Source organism: Theropithecus gelada, chromosome 18 (assembly GCF_003255815.1).
Source record: "Theropithecus gelada isolate Dixy chromosome 18, Tgel_1.0, whole genome shotgun sequence".
NCBI classification, from domain to species: Eukaryota; Metazoa; Chordata; class Mammalia; order Primates; family Cercopithecidae; genus Theropithecus; species Theropithecus gelada.
In genome coordinates this window covers 47,272,806-47,289,513 of record NC_037686.1, presented here as the reverse complement: position 1 = coordinate 47,289,513, position 16,708 = coordinate 47,272,806, and the positions used below count along the sequence as shown (strand labels likewise).

The 16,708-nt window shown below is 36.4% G+C and overlaps 1 protein-coding gene across 2 annotated transcripts; it reads right to left on the bottom strand.

Moving 5' to 3' along the window:
• Window positions 1-269: 269 nt before the first annotated feature.
• Window positions 270-11,464, bottom strand: DYNAP (dynactin associated protein). Of its 2 annotated transcripts, none has more exons than XM_025365644.1 (3): window positions 11,357-11,464; window positions 8,217-8,341; window positions 270-1,948 (listed from the first exon to the last, which is right to left on the bottom strand). In XM_025365644.1, exons 1-3 carry the CDS (start codon window positions 11,373-11,375, stop codon window positions 1,616-1,618), a joined length of 477 nt encoding a protein of 158 aa, XP_025221429.1. In that variant the 5' UTR covers window positions 11,376-11,464; the 3' UTR covers window positions 270-1,615. The 2 variants fall into 2 exon arrangements, with proteins under 2 accessions (XP_025221429.1, XP_025221428.1); XM_025365643.1 differs by lacking the exon at window positions 11,357-11,464 and adding an exon at window positions 4,643-4,807 and having other exon boundaries at window positions 8,217-8,397.
• Window positions 11,465-16,708: the final 5,244 nt, after the last annotated feature.

The window sequence follows — 16,708 nt, the reverse complement described above, 5'->3', positions numbered from 1 at the left end:
AACAGTCAAACTAACAGCTGTGAGGTGGTATCTCATTGTGATGGTTAGTGCTGTTGACCACCTTTTCACATACTTGTTGGCCATTTGTATGTCCTCTTTGGGAAAATGTATATTCCAATCTTTTGCCCATTTTTAAATCAGGTTTGTTTTTTTTTGCTATTGAGTTATGTGAATTCCTGATATATTTTACATATCAACCACCTATTAGATATACAATTTACAAACATTTTCTCCTATTCTGCAGGCTGCCTTCTCATTTCCTTCCCTTTGCTTTGCAGAAGCTTTTAATGTTGGCAATAATGTTATGTTGGCTAGAACTAGACTCAGATACTGTACAATTTCAATTTTGGGGAAGAGCCAGTGTGGGGAGTAGTTGTAGGCTAATATTACTGGTGATAACTAAAAGTTAACTTAATATAGAACAGGTCATTTTGATGACTGATGCTAGTTCTATCAAATTTTAAGTGGTAGTGGTGGCATTTGTGGTTGCAGGTTTGGATATATTGACAAAAAAAGTCAAATGCTGTAAAATATTTTAAGAGATTTATTCTGAGCCAAATATGAGTGACCATGGCCTCAGGACACAGCCCTCAGGAGGTCCTGAGAACATGTATCCAAGGTGGTTGGGGTACAGTTTGGTTTTATATATTTTTAGGGAGGCACGAGACATCAATCAAATACATTTAAGAAATACATTGGCTTGGTTCAGAAAGGCAGGACAACTCAAAGTGGGGGCTTCCAGGCTAGAGGTAAATTTAAACATATTCTGGTTGATAATTGGTCTAGTTTATCTGAAGACCTGAGATCAATGGAAAGGAATGTTCAGGTTAAGATAAAGGATTGTGGAGATCAAGTTTTATTGTTCAGAGGAATCTCTCAGAAAGCAGACTTCAGAGAGAGAGCAGGTTGTAAAATGTTTCTTATCAGACCTAAAAGGGTGCCTGGCTCTTAGTTGATTATCTCTTGGATCTGGAAAGAAAGGAAGGAAAACAAAGGGGGAAGGATGTTCTCTATAGAATGTGGAGTTCCTCCACAAGAGACTTTGCAGGACAATTCCAAGGTATAGCAAGGAAATATACTTTGGGGTAAAACATTTTGATTTTTTTGCCCTTGTTATGCCAGAGTCAGATTAGAAAGTAAGTCACAATATATGGGGTTAAATAAAACCCATCTGATGAGAATGTATGGTTTGTAGGGCATGACTCCCCAGACCCCCTAGAAAGGAATTTGGGCAAGATAAAAAATCAGAGCTTAGTCCTCAGATGAATAGGTGGAGATTATACATTGTTGGAAAAGAGTGATGAGCATTGTTACTGTAGGCTAAGTAGAAGTTACAGTAGTTATAGGTTAAGTGGAAGTAGTTGCAGATTCAGTTGAAGGGAATGTAGTTGTTGATTCAGTCAGAGATGGTAGAAGTGCTGATTGTTTGAGTTGTCAAGTAAGTTTAAGTTGAAGTAGGACTTGATATTGTTGAAGTTGTAACAGTTAGAGTCTGTTAAAGTGACTGCAGCCATGGTTCCACTTGAAGTGATAGGAGTAGCTGTTATAGTTGCAAACTGAGTTGAAGTGGTAGAGGCTGAAGTTTCAGTTGAAGTGATGACTGTGGCTGTTCAATTTATAATTGATTGGCAGCTGCAGCAGATGTAGGTTCTATGGAAGTGGTGGCAGTTGTAGCTGTTGAAGTTGTAGTTTCAGTGGCTGTACTTGCAGGTACAGTCGAAGTGGTGGTCATTGTAGGTGGACAAGCAGGAGAGGGTGTTCCAGGTTTGACAGTCACACACTCTCCATTGTTTGTGGATAGTTGGATAACAATGGAGGAATTGGCAGATCCTTTGTTATTCACCAAGCATACTATAAGTACTCCAATTGCTGTCATTATCACACAGGCTAAGAGACAAGCCAGGAAGACTTTCCACATAGACCAGTCATTGAGGCAATGCTCTTTTACCTAAGCATGTATATAAAAATATCAGCAATGAGAAACAAAACTGCTTGTAATTTATCATCTCTTTTAAATTACTTATAACTTATTGCGTTAACATCATTTGAGTCACTATGTGTCTCTGAAAGTTGGGCTTGAAGTCCATGTTTTCATGCAGGTAGAAATAATTGTCCCTTACATTAGAAGAAAGACAAATCTGCAAAGTCTCATCTTCTCTTATCCTATTTTCCATTTGTCTTTTTAACAGACTTTATTTTTAGAGCAGTTTTAGGTTGACAGCAAAACTAAGCAGGAAATACAGAGATTTCCCATATCCCTCCTGCCGTCACACATGTTCAGCCTCACCAATTGTCCACTTCTCCAATCGGAGTAGAACATTTGTTACAATTAATGAACCTACAATGATATACCATTATCAGATTACTTTAGGGTTCACTCTTGGTGGTGTACACTGTATGGGTTTGGACAACTATATAATGATATGTATTTACCATTATAGTATCATGCAGAGTAGTCTCACTGCCCTAAAAAATCCTCTGTGTTCCTCTTATTCTTCCCTCTCTCACTCCTACCTTTTTTTTTTAATGTGAGCACTATATCTTATATTGTTGTTGAGAATATTAAAAATAACATACATAAAGTTACCACTTTTCAAAAATATTATATTTGGTTTTGATGCAGTATAATATAGAATTTAGAAACAAGGGCTTTGGAGTCCAACAGATTATTTCATAATTACCTGGATGAAAGCAAGATCTTCAAAGAATAGAATACAAAACTTATACCTTTCAGACAGAATACAGTAGGTCTGAAATATTACAAAACATGGGCCACGGTATTTGTTGGAAGACTAGAGTTTCATGAAAAGCCTGATGACACCAAGACAGCAGCAAAAGAATGAGGGCAATGGTCACCAAGGCCAGGGAAATGAGGGCCACTAAGACCAAGTTAACCCTAGGACAAATAACATCCTCTTTCCTTGATGGGAGGCACTGAAAACGAGGTTCAAGAAAAGAAAGTGGCAAAAAGGCTTATGTACATCTGGGAGAGGATTCTATAATACTGCATTACACAAACTTAAAAAGAGCCCTTTAGTGACATTAAACGCGCATGATCAGACAGAAGGAAACTATGTTCTCCTCCTGCTTTGGCCCCTTCTGGCAAAAACCGTGTGAGTTCTAGCAACTCTCTAAACTTTCCTGAGCCATATTTTCCCTAATTGTTAAATAATTTAACGGGACTAGATCAGCCATTCTCATCACTAGTTGTACATTAGATTCATCTGGGTAGCTTTTAAAAACTATTGTTGCATGGGCCCCACCCCCAAGAGTTTCTGATTTAATTGGTCTGGGGTGGGGCTCAGGCATTTGGTTTGTCCTAAACAGTCCCCAGGTGATTCTAATATGCAGTCAAGTTTAAGAACCCGCAGAGGCTGGGCATGGAGGTTCACGCTTGTAATCCTACCATTGGGGGAGGCTAAGGTGGGTGGATCCTTTGAGCCCAGGAGGTTGAGACCAGCCTGGGCTACATGGCAAGACCTCATCTCTACAAAAAATACAAAAAATAGTCAGGCATGGTGGCATATGCATGTGGTCCTAGCTACTTGGCAGGCTGAGATGGGAGGATTGTTTAAGCCCAGAAGGGTGAAGCTGCAGTGAGACGTGATTGTGCCATTGCGCTCCAGCCTAGGTTACAGAGTGAGACTCTGCCTCAAAAAACAAAAAATAAAACATAAAAATAAAAAAAAGAGCCAGCAGACTTGATGTTATTGAAGGCCTCCTTCAATTCCATGATTGATATGGATTACTTTACCTCTGCAAACAAGAAGAAACATTTTCTAACTCCATCCTACTGAGCTTATTTATTATTTCACATTGTCCCAGAAACAGTATAAAGTTCATGTTGTTTTGTCCAGAATCAAGAAACAAGGCTCAGAGGCTCTCTACTAAGTCTCTATAACAAGACTAAGCAGGGAAAGGAAGGAATGCCAGAGTTTGTGGAACCAAACCAAACTACGAAGCATATTGGTAATTTATAGTCAATGTTAAATTTCTATACAATGGCTGAAGACTTAAAGATAAAGTTCACGAGGTAAAGTTCATTCAGCCTACAGGACATGAGGTCAGGAACCAAGGAGAGCCAAGTCTGGTCTCCAACGCTAGTGGAGACACTCCAGAGAACAGTAAGGTTTCTGTGTCAAGGTCATATACACCAGAGGACAGAACCCAGGGAGTTAAAGAAAGTGGCACACACAGGTTCAGAGGCTGCACAGAGTAAGAAAATAAGGTGATCACCAAAGTAATAGGACCTGGGAAACTTTAAATATGACAGTCTCCCATCAGAGCCTAATGGTGAATTAAACCCTAATATTGCCAACATTCTTATTCACCCGCCCCTCCCTAACCTTGCATTTGCACCTTACACTTATTCCTTTGATTTTCATGTATGTTTTGTATCTATTATGGATATTTGAGTCCCCAGTTAGAACATTAGCTCTTGGAAAACAGAGACTAGCAAATATTTATTTTCTTGTGAATTACCTCACAGTGACTTGTATCTATACTGAGAATACAGCAGATGCTTAATACAAATGTAAATGAATTAAGTAATTAAATACATTTCTTGGGAAATAATAGGCAAAGTACATGCCCTTATAGAGCACATCCCAACCTGAATAAAAGCTCCTGTGCTAAACATTACCTGTGTGTTACCGGATTCTGATTGTAGACATCTTGAATGTGCAAGGACCCCTGGGCTCATGCAGACCCCAGTTAAGTTGGGAGAGACATCACTGGTTATATCATTTGAAGGTGGACACCAGCGTATGGAACTGTGAGCCTCTTGGTCATTTGGATATGTGGTTGGCTACAAAGGCAGACTAGAAGTGAGTAGGAAGCCTAGGAAACCATGGCGTTGAATTGCTAAAATAAAATCTTCTATCAAACATACCTAAGAGTATGACTTTTAAAAGGAATAAATGTTTTCTCATGCCCTGAAGATAAAAAAAAAAAAATCTAGACATTTATTATATATTATACTTTAACTAATTTTGGTAAGTTACTAAAGTTCTAGTTCAGGAATGTGTATCCTCATATTACACAAATGGATTGAATATCCTTAACGTTGCAAGCTGCCATATGTGGAACATATATTAAGAAGCCTCTATAAGGAAGAGGATGGTGAGCTGAAGTCCTTGCATCTTATTGGGTACAACCTGCTCAGGTCATTTTGGAAATGAAAATATTGAAGTAAAAAGAGTTGAAATGATTTGTCATTATGACACAACAGCGAGCATGGGAGCTCGGACCTTCTGGTGTTAAGGCCCATGTACTCCACTACACTATACTAGGAATAGTATATTGTTATGCTACACCATGCTATGCTAGTATACTAATGTAGTATATACTATACTACATGATACTAGTGAAAAATTCTTACACAAAGTGACTGCTTTATATAATTCATACCATGCTCTATCCAATGGAACTTGCAAGCCTATGACAGTGACACAGAAGACAAACCATTGGTCAAATTTACAGTATGCTTTTGCTGGGTCCCTCTTGGGCATAGAGCAATGTAAAAACAGTCCACAACAATACAGGTTTCTACTCTCAAGGAGTCTATATGCTAACAGGGAGACAAAACAGGTTAGTGTATAATTAACAAATAAATGCAATAATTGTAAATTATTCAGAAGAGGTGAATATGGATTGAAAATGACTGAGTTGGCGGGGAAAGACTTCAGGGAAGGGGTGTGTTAAAAGAGGGGAAGGATAAGATAAAGTGAATATGAGAGAGGAGTAGATTCAGGAATTTATGGATCTTGTGGAAATGTTTTTTGTTAGTTTCGTTTTGTTTTGTTTTGTTGAGATGGGATCTCTCTCTGTAACCCAGGCTGTAGTGCAGTGACACAATCATGGTTCACTGAAACCTTGACCTCCCAAGGCTCAAGCAGTCCTCTCATCTCAGCATTCTGAGTAGCCATGACTACAGGCGTATGCCATTATGCTCATTTAATTATTTTTGATGTTATTTTTCATAGCGATGGGGTCTCCATATGTTGCCCAGGCTGGTCTAGAACTCCTGGGCTCAAGCAATCCTCTGGCTCTGCCCCCTCAAGGTGCTGGCATTGTAAGCATGAGCTGCTATACCCAGCCAAAAGTTTTATTACATATGAAACATAATGTAGAATTATCTAAGGCTCTTCATCTCACAGGAAGATAATGTTTACTTTCTAGCTGTGAATCAAGGTGATCTTGGGTCACTCCTCAATCAGCTTCAAAAGGAGAATACGGTTGATTTAATAACCCATTACTAATAGTTATAGAAATTACTGGCCAATGAACCAGTGAGTTCCATGAAAATTGTCAAACCAGAATGGTATATAATCATTGACCCATTAGGAATTATCATTAAAAATACAAAAATATAAAATTATCATTAAATAAGATGGGATACTCCTGGCAGTAGACAATTAGCTAAGTTAAGTTTTTCTGTAAGTATAATATCAAAGAAATAGATATCAGTCCCATGTTTATCAAATATGAATAAACAAAATTCTACTTAATATTAATTACGCAAATTTGAAGAAGTTGAATTTACCTTTGTTAATACCCTTGCTTATTTAACTAGATGCTGATCCTGTTGTTTTCATTACATCCGATTTGCTTGTGGCTGGTGAACCTGAACATTTTAATGCACTTTGCAAACAAAGTGAAACTCACTCAGCGGGGCAGTTTCCCAGAATTTTCTGGCCCTGTTAGAATCCTAGCCCTTTCAGAGAGGAAGGTGATGGGTGGGTCTACACTAAGGATGGGGAATCTGTGATCTAGGCCTAGTTTGCAGCTTAAGTAATAATTTTACTGTGTCAAGTTGCTCTGACTCTTAGTACAGGTGGAGTCTCTTTTCCAAACTGGAAGAGTTGAAGAGCTGTAAATAATGTTTAACCAGCATTAGCATAATCCGCATTAGCTCATAATGGCCACAGGCAACTGAAATGCGTTAGTTGTACTTACTAAAGTACATTCTATAAGTTTTTTACCCTAACTTTATAAGAATTAACTTGAGATTTCTTAGATCCCTAACAGAAAAACAAAGACACCAAAATTTATTTTTGTTGTGTTTATAATCTTCAAATACTTTTAAAATTCCATCATTGAATTTGGTCTGAAGAGAAAAATATTGTTGTATCTATGCCTGAATAATATAATAAAGTAAAATATTTAGTCAGCTATCCAGATATATGCTGTAAAAAAAAACAATGTAAGCTAATATTTGTAAACATCTTTACATTTGTTATTATCTAGAAAAACTATCAAGATGATACATACCTGGCCAAGTATATGTTTTTTTTCCATCTGAGTATTTGGACATCTTGAAGATCCAATTACAGGGTTGCCTGAGCAACTGACCAAGCAAACTTCCAGACACCAACCCAGGGACTGAAGATCTTGTTTCTTTTGGTGAACCAGAAATCCTCTATAGGAGTTTTGTATTAACACGTACTGAGAAACAGCACTTTCTTCTTTGGTTTATCTCGTGAGTTATACAGGCTGATTACCACAGCTCCATATGACAAAAGCAAGCTATTTCTTTACACATGTTTCATTCATTCTTCAGGCAGTGAATTTTAACTCACCATTTTAATTTTCATTACATGTCCTTCCTTTTTTCTGAAGTCAAAGGTTATTTGGTTGGATATAAATAGATACATAAAATCTGTATATGATACAGATATATGATTATGAAACTATACACTGAAGGCTTGGTTTTTGGTATAAAATATTTTTTAAAAAGCAGACAAAATAGTCTTATTTTGACATGGTATTTTTGGAGGATTTCTTTCTTAGGAATATTAATATCTAGGATTAATATCTGGTTTTTCAGCATATTTAGAAATCTGAGTTCTGACAAGTCTAAAAATTCTAAGCATCAAATTGTAAAAATGGAGCTTAATAAATACTGACATCAGTTTATGTTTACATGAAGGTGTATATAGAAAGTTAAAGGGTCTATTTGTATATCCTATGGCCATAGAAACATTTCTAATACTTTATATCTATACATATTTAAATTAATACCTAAATATATAACATAGCAAAATAAAACATGAAAGTTACAGCACAAAAATTGATACAGGGTTGCTCTTTATTTTGGAGGAGAATGCAAAATTATGATCTTGGCTACATAGTAATAAAGAGATTAAATTGCTTTTAAATTCTGAAAATGAAATTGTAATACAGGCAAACTATCAAAATGGAGCAAGGACACTCACCCGCTGGTTTTCAGAGTGTTCAACGTTCAGTATGTATTTTCCATGTTTTCTGTCCATTCTAGAGCTGCCAATATCACAAGCTTCTCTCCAAAAATATTTTTCAATTCGTTCATTGCCCTTTATATCTGCAACCAGGAAACAATTAAAACACTGGTGGAAATCAACTATGATGCATCAGTACAAGTGTGGATTAAACTAAATACTAATTATTCACTAAAACAGGATCCACCTCAGAGGAGGAAATGAAATGTTAATTGCAGAAAGATGCAAGAAAACCAATACTTCTCTGAGAGCGATTGTGACTGCTCCCTCTGAAAACCTTACATTATTCTTCCATCTCTCCTCTTTGGCCCCATCATTCAGGAACTCACCTTTTATTTTAGGACTGACCCCAGAAAAACATTCTGAGATAGAAATTTACCATTGCTTGCTTCCTACTCAAGCACGAATGTCTCTCTCCCCTTGTTGGCACCATCTCTTAGGTACCCATGACCTCAGAGAAACTTCACCTTTTCAGTCCCTGGGTTGGTGTCTCTTTTGTCAGTTGCTCAAGCAATCCACACTCATTAAAAACTATTAGAATCAATGTCTTAGGCAATAATGTCAAAGGAGTGATGGAATATTGAAAATCTTTAAGAAGAGAGTTTTTTTATTTTGGTCAAAAAATCTAATTTGTCTTAAATTGCAAAATGATCAACTCTCGTATTGGTTTATTCACTCAACAAGTGAGAATATGGAGGTATTTTTGTAGTGCAGAAAGTTCCATAATAAAAAACAAATTCCTATTCTCTTTGTATGTGACACTTTTGGATTCGGAATATTTTTAAAGTTTAATCTTTTAAAGTTTAATCTCTTATAAATGTATTCAATACCTTCAGGTTGTAAGCTTTACCTTTGAACTGTAGAATATAAAGAACATGGAAAGCTGTCTAGGAATTGAAAAACTGGGGAAAAATTGTTCCAAAGAAGAGTTTAAAATATGATGATTTGCTACCACATGGATGAAACTTGAGGACATTGTGCTAAGTGAAATAAGTCATCACAAAAAAGACAAATAGTGTAGATTTCACTTATATAACATACCTAGAATAGTTAAAATCATAGAGACAGAAAGTAGAATGTTGGCTGCCAGGGGCTAGGAGGAGGGAAAAATGGGGAGTTATTGTTTAATGAATATACAATTTCAGTTTGGGATGATAAAAAGAGATCTGGAAATAGGTGGCAATGATGGTTACAGAATATTGTGAATGTATTTAATACCCCTAACTGTATACTTAAAATGAGTAAGATGATGAACTTTGTGTTGTGTGTATTTTACCACAATTTAAAAAGTGAAACAGAAACGTAAAGATTTACTCTTCTTGAAGGAAAGCAAACAGCCAGTGTATAGCCATGGGGTACAAGGGACGAACGTGGGTTGAAGGTGTCAATAATATTAAAAATGACTTTTGAATGACTTTTTGATTCATTTGAAAATCAGAAGAATATTATTGTTAAACCAATAATATACATTTAATTGTATATTATTTAAAATATTACTACAATTTTATCCTGCAAAAACATTTCATTTGTCACTAGAGCCACATAGCCACGGTGGAAGTGAAACTCCATTACTATTGATGGCATCCATACATTACATCAGTGGCATAAAGAGTGGAAGATTATTCTTGTCACTGGAGTCTCACCCTCACAATCTCTAACTGGCCAAGCAGTTACATGACTCAGTCACAAAATTTTGGAGAAAATTTTAAAATTTAAAATTAAAAGAAACAGTAACATAAAAATAAGACAACACATTATTCTGTAGCTAAATATATCATGTGAAAGTCAGATTTTTCTTTATTTTACAAAGAATATTTCTTCACCTTGTATTATGAGGAAAAATTCTTTGAATTCCTCAATCTAAACCTTAACAGAAAAAGCAGAGCACACCTGAATTGTTAGAATGACAGAGAGCGTGGATACCTCTCATTACCCTGTTAGAGTTGCCAATAAAGGATCTTTGGTCTGAGCGGGATTTATAATGAAAAAAAGAAATCTGAAAGTCCTTTGGTAGCTGGCCATTTTTTTGCACTCTAAGGTGGCAAGGGGAGGAGGCCGTTTTTCGGTCATCCAATAAAGAAGTGAATTGGCTGTTGTCTCAAAGCCTAGGTCAAAGTTGATTTTTAAAAATCATCTTACTCAAAAATTTTCTTACCTGAAATTTTGGTAAGCTCTGATTATTATTTCTTTGGTCTACTGATAAACTGAGAGCCAGCATGACAGCTTCAGCCATGTCATGCTGGCTCTCAGTTTATCAGTAGACCAATGATTTTAGACATTTTAGGGAAAGGGGTTATTATATTTCATCTTTTTGTCAGACACAGAATTTCAAAGCCTAAGTAAAATGCTGGCATGCAACCAAAAAAGCATGAAAGAGCCTTGTGAAAAAGATAGAAACTGAACAATAAATTTCCAAACTGCCCTGTCAAAATTACCAAAGAAATTTGAACCAATCATTAAAAGTAAAAATAAAAACTGAAACATTCTGTAAATTCATATATATTTTTTCACAACACATTTAGCATGTTCTTTATTGTATTGTTTACAAAGCTGAGCCAATACTTAAACCAATTATTCCTTTACTGAATCAAAAGTAATGAAAAAGTATTTAAGCAATACAATTGGATTAGAATAATTAGTCCTATTCGAAATAGAAACTTCAGGAAGAAAACATGTTTTGATTTGTATCATTGAATTTTCTAATTCCAAATGTAAAGTTTACTTATAAATTTTAAATATGGTTGTATTGACAAAGCACAGTCTTCCATTAATTTATTCCCAACTGTTTATTGAGTGCCTAATGTATCACAGGCATATCTGAAACCTGGATATCAAATTAGCAGCAACCAAGACAGACAAGACCTCTACTGACACTCTATTCTTTGTTAGTGAAAGCTTGACTTTTGATTTTAATTTTCAAATTTGTTTAAAGTGTTAATATTTTTGTTCAACCAAAGAAAATGTTCTCTTTCAGCTTTTTGTATGTTGGAATTAGAGGAAGGACCATAATGATAAATATATATCAACTTCTACAGAATAAAAGGCAACTGTATAATTCACCTGTGTTTGAGGACAGTGACTGGGAATTCATGACTTACCTAAAAGTTGGTATTCCATTTTTGGATGACCTTTGCTATTTGAAAGTTCTTTCTCTTATAGAGCCAAAATTTTCCTTGTTTCTCTGGCTGACTTACACCCTGGTCCTCCTATCTAGAGAGACCCAAAATAAAACTATTTTTTCTTCAGAATATGGATCTACAATCCCTGATAGACAATTCCAAAAATCCAAAAGGCTTTGCAAACTGAAAATTAATTTGAATGTTTGGTACAAATTTATTTGGCAGTAAAAATTAATATAAACAAACAAGGATATTTTGAGTCTTTAATAAATTTAGCATTAGCATGGTTATCTATATGTTCAATTACAAAAATATTAATGTGTGTTGCAGGCTACCAACATGTATTGTATAATATGCAACATACATACCATATTTCATCGAATTTTAAAAATTTTGAATTATGAAACATATCTAACTCAAGCTTTTCACATGAGGGATGATGGGTTTGTAGAAATGTTACATTTTTTTTTTTTATAGCCAGGACCTCACTGTGTTGCCCAGGCTGGACTTGAATTCCTGGGCTCAAGTAACTCTCCCATCTCAGGATGCCAAGGAGCAGGAACTCCAGTTGTGCACCATCACACTCATTTGTGTAAAAGTTTACAATTTTTTAAAGACAGTTACATCCCTCCTTATTCTCATTGTGCTGAAAAACTATTTCATAAAAGACTTGCATTACTAAACTGACTCTCATGACTGGCATTTTAAAACTGTGAATGAGAAGAAGAAAATACAGCTTCATCAATTGTGAAAAAGTATACCACTCTGATGGGAAATGTTGACGATGGGGGAGGCTATGCATGCGGCAGGGACCATCAAAACATATTTTTCCTCTCTGTACCTTTTACTCAATTTTGATGTGAATCTAAAACTACCCTAAAAAATAAAGTCTATTTGAAAAAATAAGAAAAATAATAGCTTTAATTGATGGATCGCAGGAAATGGTGCTACCCTTAGGCAACCTCTAACATAGATTTGATTTTACCATAGTATTACTGACATTATAGAAATGTTTATGTCCCCTCCAATGGGCGTACCACACTGCCCAAAGCTAATCCTTGTAACACCTACAATTAAGTAGTACTATCCCCACTTTTCTGATGAGACATATATGCTTTCAGTGACCTTTTACAAACTCAAGATTAGAGTGTGTGGCTCTCAGGATATCCACTCGTTTCTTGTCTGTGGCCATTTATTAGTGTCTAGTGTATACCACACTGAGCCCTAAGAAGGATAGGGAGAAAAGGTGAAAGACAACTCAGAGCTTGACTTCATTGTCAAGATCATACAACTGTGGCACCTTTAGAGATTCTGATGACATGTATCAAGATTCATCAGGGAGGTATGGATATTTACTGGAAGCACAGCAAGGGTGGTGCTGCCACCTGGAATTAGACCGGCCCACGAAGACAGAGATGGCTGGAATTCAGGTTTTAAGTAACACAGAATTTAGCAACTCCCAGGGCGGAGACATGGCTCATCATCCTTGCTGACTCTCCAAGTTCTGTCCAAGCATGAAACAAACGTTAGCACGTTCACAGAGCATGAGGATTGCCAATCAGCTGCGTGGGCCTTATTTTTGAGAACATGAAGGCCCCAGCTTTTGCAGCTGAGGTTTACTCATCAGTGGGATTAGTTTACAGGGATGAACACAAAAAGATTAAGGTAGGGCTCCAGGCCTCATGAAAAAAATGCAGCAGATAGTCTGCTTATTAGAATCAGAGCTCAGAATGAAAATCTCAGAAAATGTCAGGTTTAAAAGATAGGGCAAATAGAGAAACTGGGATTCATAAGGTACAGAACCATAACTGGGTTATCAGATCTGGACCCGAAATTGGGGTCAACTCAACCTAGGATTAGAGTGGGGTGCAAAGGCTCAGCGGTGGGACATCATAGCCCTATTCAGGGCTGCAGTAGCCAGGCTCAGCGTACAGTGAGCAGTGCAAACCCAGTAGTCTCATAGTTCAAAGTTAAGACTTGGCTCCTTTCATCAACCTGACTATGGATGGAGGATGCTGTGGTAAAAGACGAGAGCTCATGAAGCTGGAGCGGCTCATGGCGTCAGGTTTGGATATGGAACAATGATGGGAACTAAGGCAGGACTGAAGAAGGCTGTGATGAATTCAGCTCTGAGGAGCTGGTGAGGAGTGGCAGGTAGGCAGGATAGTGAGAGGAAGTGAGAATTAACCACTGGGACAGTGTTCAAAATATTAGGAAAACAAAGGAAGTGATCTTTGAGGGAGGAAGGTGGTGATAGTTTGGAAGAGGCAAGTTCACATTGAAATCTTAAAGGTCCTCAATGCACGTGGATGGACAGAGAGAAGGAAGGAGAAATTGTAGAAGAGAGAAGTAAAGACCACCATGGAGTGGCAGAAAGAGGCAAGGCACTGGGGGAAAGTAGGAAGAGTGGTCTGGAGGTAGAGTAAAGGCTAGAACGAAAATCGGTATTAACTAGATTACACAGGCAAAGAGGAAAGAAACGTCAGGATGTGAACTTAAAAATATGCATTGAGAAATGAACAATACAATACTCTTTGGAGCAAGAGAATATATGAAAATTAGATGTACAATAACCAGTTTTATGGCCCTAGTGTTAAAAAAGAAAATATTATAAATATCCCTAAATTAATTTAGATTTTAATACAATCTATTCACACTGTTGACTGCCCTTTACATCCCCTGTTGGGCATTGGATGTTGAAATAGAAATAAGGATTCCACCCTCACACCTGAGGAGGACCACATATGATGGTCCTCCCACTTCCATGTTTGCCCCTCTTTGATTCATTCTTTACAAGGTCGCCAGAATACTGTTTCCAAAATGTTAACCTGTTTATATCGCCATCCGGTTCAAAACGCCTAAATGGCACCCATTGCCCCAGGTCGAAGTCCTCTCATGGCCCACGTGTCTCTGAACTTTCCGGCCTCTGCCTGCCTCTGAATCCCCATCCTGCACTATTTTACACGTCACATACCACGCCCCAGCCACACCATTTTTAAAAAATGCATTAACAAAAATTGCAACCACACAAAAAGGTATAAATAGCCACATTCCCATTGGTAAAGAGCCACATTCCCATTGCCCAGCTTAAGTGAAAACACTGTTTTACTTGCAATGAGAGCTACTGTGTCCCTGGGCCTGAGCACAGTCCCCTCCTGCCCTTTTCTCTCTTCCTACCAGGTATCAGAACTCTCCTTAATTGGTGTTTATATATCTCACGGATGTTTTAATGTTTTAATATATTCTAAAAATATACAGTATAGTTTGCATGTTTTAAAATTTGTATGAATCCTATTATACTGTATTTTATCTCAATGCAGGTGTGGAGTTACCCAGATTATATTTATACAACTCAATTACATGGACTCTTGTAACTCTATTTTATTCACTTTCATGTTTTATAGTATTTCATTTGATTATTAACCTATTGTCCTAATAATGGAAGTTGAGTTGGGTTCCCTTTTATTAGCATAATGAACAATGAGGCTATGAATACTCTAAAATATGCCTTGAATATGCCTTCTTGGGCATATATATTAAATATTTAAATAAATATTTATTTTAAATATTTAATATTTAAATATTTCTAAATGTGTAATTAAAAGCGAAATTTCTGTATCATCAGGTGTATATTTTATTAACTTTACCATATATTTCCAATATTGTTTCCAAAGAACTTTGCTCATTTGTATGGTATAAAATACTGTTTTTTTCACCTTTTCTTTCATGCTCCTTATATGTAAGTTGGAGTTTTTAGTCTTTGTTTTTGAGTTGCACAACAGATGTTTGTTGTGGTAATTTTTGTTTACTCTTTTTTCTGCCTTGTATGTAAATACTGGAAGGTATTATTATCTGTATTCCAAGCTATTTTCAGGTGACCGGTTCCCAGAAGGTGGGATTACACAATCAAAGGGTATTTTATCACCCTTAATACAAACTGATTTCCAAACTGCTGAAAAATTTTTGATTTGCTAAAAATATTGACAGCACATGTTCAAACACATAATTAGCAGTGCTGAGTAAAATATTTAAATATAGTACTGATTAAGTAAGTAAAGAGTGTGTAATTTTATTGTTATTTTATTTGTTATTATTGAGTTTAAGCATGTTACCATAACTCTGTAAATAATTGTAATTTATGGGATTTTGCTCAGTTAACTATGAAGATGTAGGTGATTTTCTTCCTCTAGAAGATGTAGTAGACATTTTGATTGGCAGTTAACATTCATTCTTATTCATTCTTAGTTCCTTCTCTGTACTCCTGTTACACCAACAGCTGAAATTCTGGAACTACGTTCCCAGAACACCTAGGCTCTGTCAATGAGATGTATTCACATGAGATTTATAAAGTCAAAGGGAAATGCCAGCCCTTCTTACCCCAGCAGTGGGGGCATCTGATATATACAAGCTTCAAAGATAATAAATAGGTAGCTTTTGTGGTGACAGGCTGCACTCTACCTTTCAGTCTCTGGTTTGGGAGCTGCAGGAAAATGTGACTTGGCAGGAGTTTTCTGCAGCCCTCTGACCACCCAGCAGGTCAGAGAAAACCTACAGATAGTCTTCTTTATTTTACTCCTTTACTATATTCAGCACGATAACCGTATTCCTTTCTGTTTACATTACCTAAACCAGTTTCTGTTATCCTAAGGTGTGCCCAGAAAAAGAGTGATTCCAAAAAATTGACCCTCAAAGATGAGAATCTTAGACTGTATATCTGTTATCTGACTTGGTATAGGATGATCAATGAAATGTGTATTAAAAAGCATTGATGGTTGTTGAAGCTGGATAATAAGTACTTGTTTGTAAATTGGAAATTTTTGTAAAAACGTTAAAAAATATATAGGTCACTGGCAAAACAATGATTATGTCAGTAAGAAGATAAGACACTGGAAAACATGAATAATGAAAGCTAGGGTAGCTTAAGAGTAAAATGAATGTGGTGGAAAATAAAAGACATACGAGGTCAAAGAAGAAATAGCTCAAAAGAGAGATGAGCAGCGCTTGGTGGAGGACACAGGATTGATTGAGTCCCAGAGTACAGATGAAATTCTAAGAGAGGAAGGAGAGGGACAACAGCATTTTTGAAGAACAGGACATGTGCCAAGTAGATGGCTTAGTACACAGTAGAGGCTCAAAGCTTTTTTTTGAATAAAGAGTTGATGATTAATTGACTGATTGGCTAATTATTTTATTCACTGGATGTGCCAGGGTCTGAAATATTCACTCAGCCATTTATTAAACAAATACATATTTACCACTGACTAAGTATAAGTCTGGGAGAAAGTTACCATTGTTATGAAATCTAAAATTGAATTCATTTCCAGAATATTA

Coding starts and splice junctions, on each gene's coding strand:
- DYNAP (XM_025365643.1), bottom strand. CDS start 8,273: ATGGACAGAAAACATGGAAAATACATACTGAACGTTGAACACTCTGAA. Junction 4,808..8,216: donor AACACTCTGAAAACCAGCGG/GTGAGTGTCCTT, acceptor CTGCCTTTGTAG/CCAACCACATATCCAAATGA. Junction 1,949..4,642: donor CAGAATCCGGTAACACACAG/GTAATGTTTAGC, acceptor ATACATGCTTAG/GTAAAAGAGCATTGCCTCAA.